Source organism: Eimeria acervulina, genomic scaffold, assembly GCF_000499425.1.
Source record: "Eimeria acervulina Houghton genomic scaffold, Eah_scaff387, whole genome shotgun sequence".
Lineage (NCBI taxonomy): Eukaryota > Apicomplexa > Conoidasida > Eucoccidiorida > Eimeriidae > Eimeria > Eimeria acervulina.
Window position 1 is genome coordinate 20,121 of NW_013547344.1, and position 11,999 is coordinate 32,119.

The 11,999-nt window shown below is 50.6% G+C and overlaps 1 protein-coding gene across 1 annotated transcript; it reads left to right on the top strand.

The window, feature by feature from the left end:
- Positions 1 to 9,507: 9,507 nt before the first annotated feature.
- Positions 9,508 to 10,752, top strand: EAH_00036160 (hypothetical protein, conserved; the record flags this gene model as incomplete). Its single annotated transcript, XM_013392075.1, has 1 exon — positions 9,508 to 10,752. The coding sequence occupies one exon, from the start codon at positions 9,508 to 9,510 to the stop codon at positions 10,750 to 10,752; it is 1,245 nt and encodes a 414-aa protein (XP_013247529.1).
- Between the last annotated feature and the right edge of the window lie 1,247 nt (positions 10,753 to 11,999).

An 11,999-nucleotide genomic window follows, 5' to 3' on the forward strand; every position in this document is an offset into this window, starting at 1 on the left:
GGTACGAGGCGAAGGCACTTATCAAATTGAAGGAGTTGCCTTTGGTGCCGGGGGGAGGTGGGGGGGAGGCGGAGGGACAGCACCAGGACGGAATTAGGCTCGCGTTGGAACACAATAGTCTACGCAAAGCATAAAAAAGACGCCATAAGAAGACGCCCTGGGGAAGTAAACGAGCTAACCAGGCAGACGAATTTTCACACCCGGGAGACAGTTTAGCTTGACCGCGGCATGCGCTGGACTCAGCGAGGAACGTGTAAATGGGTGAACAGCGCTGCTGATATCGTTCTCATTAAGGGAAGGGAAGGTATGGAGTGAACCACTTCCTTGAAAAGCCACTGTTTGCCTCAGGCTGGCATGGCAGATTGCTCTCGGACACGCCTCCAGTACTAGTGTCGGCAGGCGGACGCGGCTGTTATAGTCTCCGAAGCCCCGCTCAGCTCTGTCCTAGATCGAAAACAGTCGCGCGTGGATGTCGTATTATTGGGGTAACACTACTAGAGGCACAGCAAGCATATCAAATTTGTACCATGGGCAGAGCTGGTATACCCGAAACTTTGCTAGTTTCCGCCACGGACCCACTTGCGCGCCTTTGCACCCACGCGTAACAAGTTCTCGGTTGTACTTTTCTATGTTTGAATACGCTTTGACAAGTGGAAAACATTTAAAAACCTAACAATTGTAGACGTTGTTAGTGCACGCATTCCAAGTGAGAGGGAGGTGTGGATATCCTTGCGCGAGGGGTTGCTTTATGGCAGCTGTAGCATTTGCTGCCTTGAGCTGGTGCATGAACACTTGGCTACAGTAGGCAGCCTACACAAATGCAGAAGTATAGCAATGGTCTACAATGCTACTGCAGGCACTATTTCGGTTATTCATGCATGTGAGGGTGCTTTTTACTAACGGTTGTCTACAGTGTTAGTGCCGGCATCAGGAAGGAGCCTGCGCAAGCATATGAAGGCGCATTGCAGCAACAGATGCAACGAGTGCTTCATTTCAGGCCGTGTGCCCCCCGCGAGCCCTCCGGCCGCCGTGCTCAGAACATTTGGAGGGAAGTTCACCTGCTTTCTCGTATATTTCCTTAGGTCTTCCGGCTTCATTGCAACTTACGGTGATTCTCCGAAGAGACCGCGGACTCTCCTTACACTATGTAGCACTGCATGGTTCATCGCGACAGGTGAGACTAACGAACCTCACTCCCACAGCAGGGTCTTTTCTCTTCTTGCATCGTGGATGTAGTGCACAGGCACTACAATAGAGCTTAAGTGGAGCCTTCAGAGACCTTGCTATATGCGAAAGAACCAATACAATGTGGATATAGGTAAATTGCAATACTTTAGATGGGAATCTAACAGTTTCAAATCAAGAATGCCCGGCAGCCTCACCAGGGTTTGGGACTGAATGTGAGACTGACGGCGCGGTGCTCTGACTCAAGGCGGAGTCAGACCGCGATTTAACACACACGCAGATTTCCTTTTAAGATATAGGGACTCGGATATATTTTAAGAAGTTGATTTCAATGTTTGAGTCCTCATACCATTGGTGGGCTGTGCTTATTGCACCGGTGCTGAGTCTGTATCCGGTAGATTCGTCACAGGGTATACACGTAGTAACAGGAGAGTCCGCTGTTCACTGCAGTGGGCGTGCCCTCTGGTGGGCGGGATACCGAAGGTTGGGAGCCTCGAGATGTTGAAACCGTCCCGGTATGTGTATCTTACCCAGCGAAAAATGCGTTTACAGCACAACCGATACATGAAGGATTGCTCCGCCTTTGCTGAAAGTCCATACATGATGGACACCGAGTTCGGGTGCCAGTGGAGAGGTGCATCAAGAGGTATCAGTCCTAGTTGAACAGAATTCCAACAGTGGAGTACCGCTGGTACCAATGGTTCATAAGGGGTGTCACCCGGAGAGAGGCAGTCTGCAAATGGCTTATCCGCCGAGAAAGAACAAAACGGTAAAGTGGTTGGCTTTGCCGGGAGGGTGGAAACCTTGATTACCCAAGAGAAAAAATAAGTCCCTTCCGCTGCCCCTAATGGGCAGGAGAAAAGCGAGATTTTACATGACTCAGCCATACAGCATATGGATATCGGGGCTGTGACAGCCAGCCCTAGTCTGCTAGAAAAAGGAAATAGGAGGCAACCGACAGTCGGGAAATTCGGCATGCAGCAAGCCAGGAGGGAGTACCGACCGGCGCATACGCTTCTTTTCTCAATAGACAAGGTCGTATAATCCCAGGATGCAGAGGTCGGAGGGGAATTTTGGAGCTGGAGAAGAAAGACTTCGAGAGAGCTCCTCCAACAGATTAAAGAAAGCGCAGAGAAACGCCGTAGCACCCTAGAAACGTGTGGCTCACTGATGGGACCAAAGGAGGTGACAGCCTCACCTGCAGACCCGCCTAAAGCCAACTGGTTCATATCAATATTCTGGAGTTGCTAGAGGTAATTGACGCAGGCGGCCAAGTGGAAATGATATCTGAGGCTCCGCCGTAGAGGTGCAAATTACGTTTTCATTCTTTCGTGCAGTCGCGGCGACTACTCTTCACGGACGGGAGAGGACGCGCAAATGAGCAAGAATGTGTGTGTCAGAAGAAAAACCGATTCAGGAGAGGTTCATTTTATCATGATCGGGTCCCTTTATTTTGCACCACCTCACCATGATATAATTCTAAGCATGCCATAGGTGGCCCAGTGAAGGGAGCGCCTGCCGCTCCCAGGCTACACTGCTGCAGTGCATTTGCTGAGAAGTACCAAGAGAGCGCGCCTTTCAGCTGTCCTTAAGGCACTTTCATCCTCTACAGTAAAAGAAGTGAAAGCAGTGTCACACGAAGAGATGGAAGAGGCGGCTCCTACGTAGCGCAGAGGCACTAGAGGAAACGACAGGGAGATGCACTCCGTCATGATGAACTTGGGAAAACAGAGTTTTTGTGGGATTCATCCCAAATAACACCCGGGAAAACGGCACAAGCGGGTGCAGTGGAAGGAAGAGTTCTCAGAACTATTATGTAACAAAGAGGCGCCAGCGGGCCGGCCACCCGCTAGGCGCCCCATGCACCAACTCACTCCCGGAGAAGCTCAAAGCTTTGTTTCTAGGCACGGGCAAGCCCCGCAGCTTGAGCGGCAAGCAGATGAAATGCTAAGAACAGATAAAGCTTAGCCATCAACTAGTGCGTTCGGATTCACTACGGTTCTAGCGAGGAAACAGGACTGGAGCTAGGACGCGTGCATCCACTTCAAGCGCCTCAACAAAATCACGGTAAAGCAAAAAGTTTCCGCTGCTCTGGGTTGATTATCTACTTGACCGCTTGCAGGATTCGGTAATATATTCATCATTTCCCTTCGCTGAAGCGTTCCCCCCGATCGCAATACACCCCAAGGACAGGCACAAAACTGCGTTCCATATCTGCACTCGTAAACTGGAGTACTCGCAAACGCCTTTGGACTCACGAATGCACCTGTCCTATTGCAGCCGCAGTTCATCAATCACGATTTCCTATGGGCAATCAATTAGATATGGATGATTTTTACGTGGAGGACGTGCTTACGTTCAGCTGGAATGTGGAGAAATACTTGCACCGCATGCGGCGTGCTCTAGAACTGCTGCATGAGAATCTGTGACTCCTGCGATCGCAGCAATGTTCCTTTTTTAAGAAACTAATTAACGTTTTAGGGTGTGGTGCGTCTGAAACAGCTCAGAAACCAGACCCGGCAAAGCTATAGGCCATTCGGAGGTGGCCGCCACCAGTGTACGCTCGCACGGGCGTTCATAAGTTCCTCGGCCTCGTATCGTACTACTCTAACTTTGTATCGGGATTCGTTCGCATCGCTCCCTCTAAGGGACCCAGTGAAGACGGGCAAGCCACCTGTTCAGGCAGGGAGCAAAGATGCAGCCGCCAGAACCTTTGCCCAACGCCTACCATTCTCCCCAGCACTCGCGCTCTCTTGTTTCAACAAGCCTTTGTTCCTAACAGCCGATACCATTGGCAGACCAGTTGCAGACTAATTGCCTGATACGCAGGTGGTTCCACGGGAAGAGGACAGAAGTATCGGTAACGCGCAAAGTATCTCTGTCCCGGCTGGTGGGGAGTGTCCACATTACTTCTGTGACAGGCACATCCTGTTTCAACCGATCCCTAGTCTATCCGAAGAAAAATCTCCAAGGCTACGATAAGGAAGGCGTTACTCGGTGGCCTTGCTGGCACACGCAGGACGACCTCTCAGTCAGTTTTCGCCTTATTTCCTATTTAAAGTGGCTTGGTTTGCTCTCTAGTAATGTATTATTTGTACTCTCTGCCGGATATGTAGTGAACAGCTCTCTCCGACGGCCGTTACTACGTGCTACTCTATACAGATCTACCTAGGTGCACAATCTATATCTACCTTTTCACTCTGCGAACATATTAACCTAAAATAACAAGCAACAGACCTTAAAACACACTCTTGTCTAATATTCTAAAGAGGGAACACCAAAGAATAACGTATCTTCCCTTGATCCGACTGGTGGCGACCGCCTAGCGGGTTGGCTCCTGGGCAACAGTGCCTGCCTCACAGCAAGTTCCGAACCCTGGGTTTCTGTCGAGCAACCTGAGCCTTAGCCTTATGGCTTTCTTTTCTATCTAATGTCACTTGATTCATTCCTAATGAGATTTTTACTCTTTCTGCTCGATAGGCCATTAGAGGACGAAATTGAGCATCATTGTAGTACCGGTGCACTACATTTGTTGTGATTGTGCTCTACAGATACCTCCACGTGACTCCTACTTTTGCTAAGCACAACACTGCGTGTCGAATCGAGCGCTACGGCGTAGACGGCGACATCTTGTGCAAAAGGAAAAAAATGTGGATTCCGCCTATTGTATGTTCCAGCTTCGCATCGCGCAGAGGTTTCGTGCAAAATATACAAGCATGCTGGAGTGGGCCATGGCGAGTTCAGCCACAAGCGGAGACGGTGGCTAGGCTCTTTTGGCGACCTAGGATGCTCCCCTCAGCATAAGAATAGCTCCTCACGTGTCTTGAATGCAAGCAGCTAAAGCGGGGGAAAGTTCTCAAGCCCGGACACTTGCAAACTCCTCCGATTCCCGAACGGATATGCGCAGATATGTCAATGGATTTCTTAGTGCATCTGCCATCACCATTCATACGCTGCATCTACTGTCTCGGGGATAGACACAGCCAGTACGCCCACTTCATTCCCCTTTACAATTCAGTTACAGCCGAAGGAGTGGCCCAAATATTTATGAATAACTTCTGGAAGGTACAGGACGTTGCGAAAATCATCAGCAAATACAGGAAGCAGAAGTTAGATTGGGCCTTCTGGCTCGAATTTATGGTGGAGCTTAAAAACAACCGCAGCATGACCACAGCGAGTCGTTGGGAGGCACACAAACTGAGAGCATTAGCCGCAGGTTGGTGCAGTATTTGACGCTTTATGCCGAGCAAAGTGCACCAAGATGGCGCGACTTCATCCTAAGAATGGCTTTATAGTTCAAAAGCACAATCTTTAGCCGGTTGTTCCCCGGTGTCTCTTCTCGTTGCAGAAGCACCGTTGTCTGGCACGCCGTTAGAGTAGCGAGCAGCTGGCCTACGCTGTCACTACGATAGATCCCCTGGTTAGGCAGAGCAGGTGCACACACTATATCCAGACACCAAAATCTATGATTATCGCTGCAACCACTAATAAACACAATTGAGAACCAAATATACGATCGAATTTCTATTATTGTACGGAAAGAAAAACCAGAATAATAGAACTGATGTCCGACCCTCGCCGAGGGCGTGGGCCAGGCTCATAGCAACAGCCTCGCACCCAGCCCCAAGCTGATGCCGGCTGGCGACCACTCTGATCCTATGAAGCTGCTTTTCTATCTAAAATGTCCTAATCCCTAAAATATTTTACAGTATTCGTTCCTTTTCACGATTTTAGGCCTCTAGAGGCCACACCAAAGCTCCATTGTAGTGCCTGCGCACTACAGTTAGACCTGGTCTTGGGGGGAAAGCCTCGGCCCCGCGGCTCGTCCAACCTCCATACCCAGCTTGCAGCGGCGCGGGAATGCATGCAGAAACCACCAGAACGCCGGGCAAGAAACCTTGCCAGAAAGACCTTCACCAGTTTCTTTCTGCCGCAGAGAATTGGTACAAGTGGATTTGCACGCTCCCCCAAGCGCGCTGGAGGGCGGGCAGCCCAAGAAGTTCGCTTCGAGTTGTGTTGGGCACTCGCTGTTCGCTCTCCAGTTAATCAGTTGGCTTACATCGTCAACCTACCCCTACTGCTGGTTTTTATCGTGCCATTAATGTTGGTTCTAAAGCAGCTCAACGGATCACCGGAATTTTCCCGACTCCTGCCCACAAAACGCGAGCAATGTTGTTGCGAGGGGTCACAAGAGGAGGATACTGAGATGGTGGACACCTGAGTAAAAGCTGCAAATGCGACAGAAAACGGGGATACTGCTCTAAATGGCCAAGAGACGGACTAGCCTAGTGGGCTTGTGAGGCTCCCCTGCGTGAAGAGATTCGTGGGAAATATGTAAGTGCTTCCTTCTACTTGTGTGCAGCCGTGATACGCGTGGGCGTGCGCATTCGGGCGCAACTTTGCCCACAGCCAGTTTTCATCCACACCTCCCGCGTGGAATTCGTTGAAGGGGTCGGAGTTTTGTTTCACCGCGGTTTATGGCCCCAATTATTGTCCCACGGTAACGTGCGCGTTTTCTTCTGACTGTACCTACGCCGTCGCCTAGGAATCGCTGCCGATCACACTTCATCTTTTGGAGGTGGGACCAAATGCAAATATGCAGATGTTGTCGTTTTCTAAGGATCCCGCAGCAATGGCAACGACCACACAAGCAACAGCATCGGAAGCAACAACAACTACAGGGTCAACAGCAGCACAGTCTTCACCAGTTGGAGTAGGATATGCAGCTAGAGTAGTTGCTGGCGTAGCTGTTGCAGCTGGCGCATTGGAGCAGTAGGGAGACTATGGTGCAACAGCAGCAGCAGTAACACCAACGAAAGCAGCAGCAGTAAGACTGGCAACTGCAGCAGCAATAACAACAACAGCAATAGCAGCATCAGCACCAACAGCAGCACCAGTAGCCGTAGCTGCCGGAACAGCACCAGGAGCGTCACCTGGAGCATCAGGAGGAGGAGAAGCAGCAGATAGACGCAGTACCGAAGCTGTGAATTATCAGTTCCAACAGACATAAGGGAGCGACGAAACTATTTGTAGGCGGGTCGTTTCAAAATGTTTTCATGAAAGACAGGCAGCACCTGAAAGCAAACTTTCTACTGCTGCGAAAACTCCATGGAGGGCCTTCGATCGGCCGCTAATGGACGATGTACAAGCATGGCACTGACCAACGCCACACCTACCCGTGTGAGGCTCCTAGTGGTGACCGTAGGCTAGCTACTCTCGGTGCTGAAACACACCCGAAGCCCCTAGATCGTCGCTGCTATTCTGTAGTTTTGTCACTTAATCATTAAATATGGTGGGGCTCAACTTCAGGAGTGAAAAAGAACTTCTTTTCCCTTGTCCTCGTCCACCTAGCTCCTGGCGCTACTCGCTGGTGGCGCCCCACACCACTTTGCGCCAGGTACGCCAGCTGCCACACCCTTCTGCGCAGGTGACCCTGCCTACCTGGGCTTCGTGCTCTAGCCCTTCTCTGAGCTTTCCTGAGTCCTTTGGGGGACGGTTGCCCTTTTCTTAGTTTTACTACCACATTGCAGTGCACAACACAACACTACAAAAGGCCAGGCAAACTAACGCGCACACCAACAAAAAAATGTAAGAATTTACACTCTAGTATATCATTTTCAGTGAAAAGGAATGCCACACTCGCGGGCTTTAATTTTTTTTGCCGCGGCGGTGTGTGCGCATCATATGATATTCGCGCTGGCGGATGAATGGCATACTGTAGCTAGGCAATATGCTTTGCAGCAGATGAACAGAACGAGTCCCAGAGGCAAGCGCGGCAGCATATACATCTGCAGCGGAAAGCGGAGCAATAGCAGAAGGAGCTCTCACGAATAGATGGGAGGGCCTGGTGTTGTTGGTGCCTCAGAGGCTGTATCCTTTTGGACGGTCAAGGGAAGCATCATACAGCCCATCCTTCTCTCCCCACCACCAAGCGTCTTGCAACAGCCTACGAACAAAAAACCACCGCTCTTAGATCCGTACATGCACGCATACGCCTGTCCCCCTCTGTCTGTTAGGTTCCGGCTGCAGCTGCTGCGTTTGGCCCGCTTCCTTCCTTTGGTTGGGGCGTACAGACGCTGCGGACCCCGCGGCTCAGCCTGGCCACGAGCCCAATGTTTGCTCATCAGGCGCTGAGAATCTATCGAAATGCTTGTCGTACAACCAGCAAGGCCGGCACGAGCTCCCAACCGTCGGTCCATCCATTCTTTGACTTGTGACCAGGCACGAGAGCGTGTGCTGCTTGGGCGAAAGACGGGTGCCACATCCGGCACGATCAGTCTCAACTAGAACCACGCATTTCTACTTGTGTGCAAGCGACCTAAACAGAGCCAAGTATGCGTTACACAGTTCTGCACAGTGTCTATGCATGCAGCAATTAGGCCTCGGTTGTGCTTGCACGCGCGGTTGTCTTGCGAGGTGCTTCCTAACTCATCTAAGGCAACTCACACTGAGGCTGCCTCCTCTCCCCCAGCCCCAGGCCCTTAGGCCGCTCTGCAGAGGACAGATGAGGACTGCAGAAGCGCTCAGCCGGTCCTGAGGAACTGTCATCTCAACTCTTTCGGCCCCCCTGCAGCTCCCACGAAGGCAAGATCGATGACTCTCGTTACGTTCGCGGACTATCGACAGTTTTCTTTTGGGGTGCCATGGTAAGTCAACTTTTGCGCGAAATATGCACCGTGCAATCATCACTTTTGTGGGCTGGAAAGCCCCCACAAAGTGATGAGAGGTTCTGCCTCCCGAATCTCCGTAGATACCGAGTGGCAGGGCGTAGGCCGAGCACAGCAGCGGGGTGAAGTAGCGAGAAGGACGGGAGTAGCATGGAACTGAAGGTCGTATCAACTAAGCTCCCCGGTACAGACATGCAAGAAAACTTACAGTTCAGCAACATGCAGCTGGGGCAGTCGCCCGCACCCAAAGTTCGCACCGCCCAGGAGTATAGGGGGACACCTGCAGAGCCACCGCCGACGGTCCGACGGCGAATTGGGCAAATTGGTCACAGCAATTTCCTAGTTTGAAAGCAACTACACGAATAGGTACACTGCACCATTCGCCTTCGCCGAATTTTTCGCATTACTTTCCCTTCCAGTTCAGCGTGCGCGGCGCGCCGCCGTTAGTGGGGAGCTCTGAGGCCTTCCCATGCATTGGTCTATTTCAAGGAGTTTATGCTTATCGCCACTTCCAAAAGTACTTTGAAGCGGTAGCTGTTGTGTTTTTGCAAGCACGAGGGGGAGTTTTGCGTGGGGCTCCACTACAGAACTGTGGGCCCCCGGGCTAGTTTTAGTTTTTGTTCCACTGTTGGCGGTTTCATCTTGCACAACGCACATGGAACAGAGGTTGGTTAACGAAGGCGGACCAACGAGCCCGCATGCTGAACTGCCCGGTTCTGGGTTGATGCAAAGGCCAACTCCAGATGGTGCAGAGCCAGAGTTGCGAGAATCCGAGCTGTCCACAACACTCCGCATGCAGAAGAAGACACATGCCGTCCCCTTTTGGATCGGCGCAGCTGCTGTCTTTCTGTTCTCCCTTCTGGTTTTGGGGGGCTGGAAAGCTGTTGCCAAGAGGGAACGACGTCCAGTGGGGCCCCCTGTGCCAACAGACCCCGAGGGTTTGAAGGGGACATTGGATGCACTAGAGAAAGCTGCGGAACGCGTGAGGGCCAAGTGGACTTTGTCGTCTGAAGATGTGCGTGCGGCCTTTAGCTCATATTATTCCCCACGCAATGTGGCATCACCTAGAGAAGTGGATCCCAGGACGATCCCGGGAACCGTCGGACTCTTGGTTGATACGTATGTGAAGGCATTGAAATCCGGGCCGTTCCCCGACAAAAATGCCAGCAAGGAAGAAAAGGAAGAGTATGCTCTAAGCAACATGTTGCTATCAGCTGTGTTGGATGCTGTTTATACCCGTCTGGACCAGCTGACCAGCATGGAGAGCTTTGCAGCCGGCAACCCAGGAATTGAAGTTGTTCACTTGGGAGTTCGTACTCCCCTCCTTTGGATGTGCGACTTGGAGAAGGAAGAGGACACAGTTTCCTTTGCAAAGTTCAGTCGTGATCTACAAGCAGCAGGCATTGTCCAATTGCCGCCACAAAACGGTGAAGGGCCGACGGCTCCGGAAGCGCAGGTCGAGCGTTTAAAAGGTTATGTCAAATTGAATAACCTAATCAGCTCGTATGACCAGAAAGTTTTGGGGATATTCCAAGAGCTGCTCGGTTTCGTGGCGCAGGCCAAGTTTGGGCGGGACAGTGATGGAAAAGAGCGAATAGACAATCTCTACATCTCCCCATCCAGTCCCCCGTTTCCCTTCACCCGCTTTGCTCAGGCCGTTGATCGAAGCTCCAAGAGGACAGAAGTACGGCGCGTTTCCCCTTCTAATGTACTTGGTTGGAAGGACCACTGGAATATGCCGGGCTTGCAAGCTCAGATTTTCAGGGAAAGAACCAAAGTTGTGGGAAGCGTTTACCTTCAGCAAGAAGAGAGGCGTGATGCCGTCAGTGGATGGCTGAAGAGGCACGAGCATCTCACGCGTCTATCGCATCCATTTACAATTGCAGTCAGTCTTTTGTAGAATGGGTGCCGCTTATGTTCGCGTTGGTGCTGTCTACCTCTCGAAACTGTGAAGGCATTGGTGTTCCCTAGTTTTTTAGCATGCTTGTGCGCCTGACGCTGTGCCTTTTTTTATAGCTTCCCACCTGCGTGGCCTTCAGGCGACCCCTACGCTCTGCCTGTCGATGTACGTGATAGTCATTCCTTCACGACAGTGCTCCCTTGGCGATTGGATGGTCGCTTTCCCCACATTCGTGGACCCGCTTTGTTGTTTTCATATATATATATATATTTTTTTTTCTAATACGTATGCATGAATAGACATGCCCAGCCATATCATAGGCGCCGAACGACAGTCACCGTGTATATTATATAGAATAGTGCCTGCGCGTATTCCAAAAATCAGCCGCCAATTCACCGCATTCGCAGGTTATCGGAAAGATACATGCAACTTTATTTCTGAGGGTAGAACAACCGCTGCACTATAATATCCGCAGAGTCTTTTGATCTGCTTAGCTGCTGCCTCAAGAGCAGTTTGCCGGGGTGGGGGTTGGCACTCGCACGCGGTCTCGTCTCACACCTGATATCATGCTGCGCGACAGTCCAGCCTACATACTTGTGGATACATGCAAAAAAGTGCCGTTCAAAAGCATGAACGCACGCAATCATAGCAATAATGAAAGAAATAGAACTGCGATAAATACGTCGAGGTATAGAAGCCGAGGTAAAAAATAGGATGAAGTGGGAAGGGGTTTTAAACTTGTGAAATAGAATAAATGAGCAAGTAAATGAACTGGACGAAGTAAGAGACTGAAGACAACAATAGGGGTAATAATAGCGGCGCTAAAGATACACACGCATGTAGGTGCAAGCATAGTAATACCTAAGTAGAGAAGGAAAGGAGCAGAACACAAACAAGTAAACCGAAAGTTACAAGTAAACAAGCAAAATAAAGTTAAGAATAGAATCTGATAGAACGAAGAGAATAGTAATGGCGAAAATAACAATTATTTATATGTAGAAATACAACCACTGGAAGTTAGAGGGGAGAGAAAGACAATGCGAGAATTGCAACACCAACAAGGAGCCGAAGGACACCAATAAATGAACAAGTGAATAAAGGCAAACCTGAATCAAAGTCTGGATAATCAACAACACTAAGTGTGACCAATGGATAAACAATTCACTCAATAAGTTGGCAATAAGCTGCAATGAGCTTGGGCAAACCGAGAGCAGTTGGTAGCTTGGACAAAACTTGAAGTAAAAGGC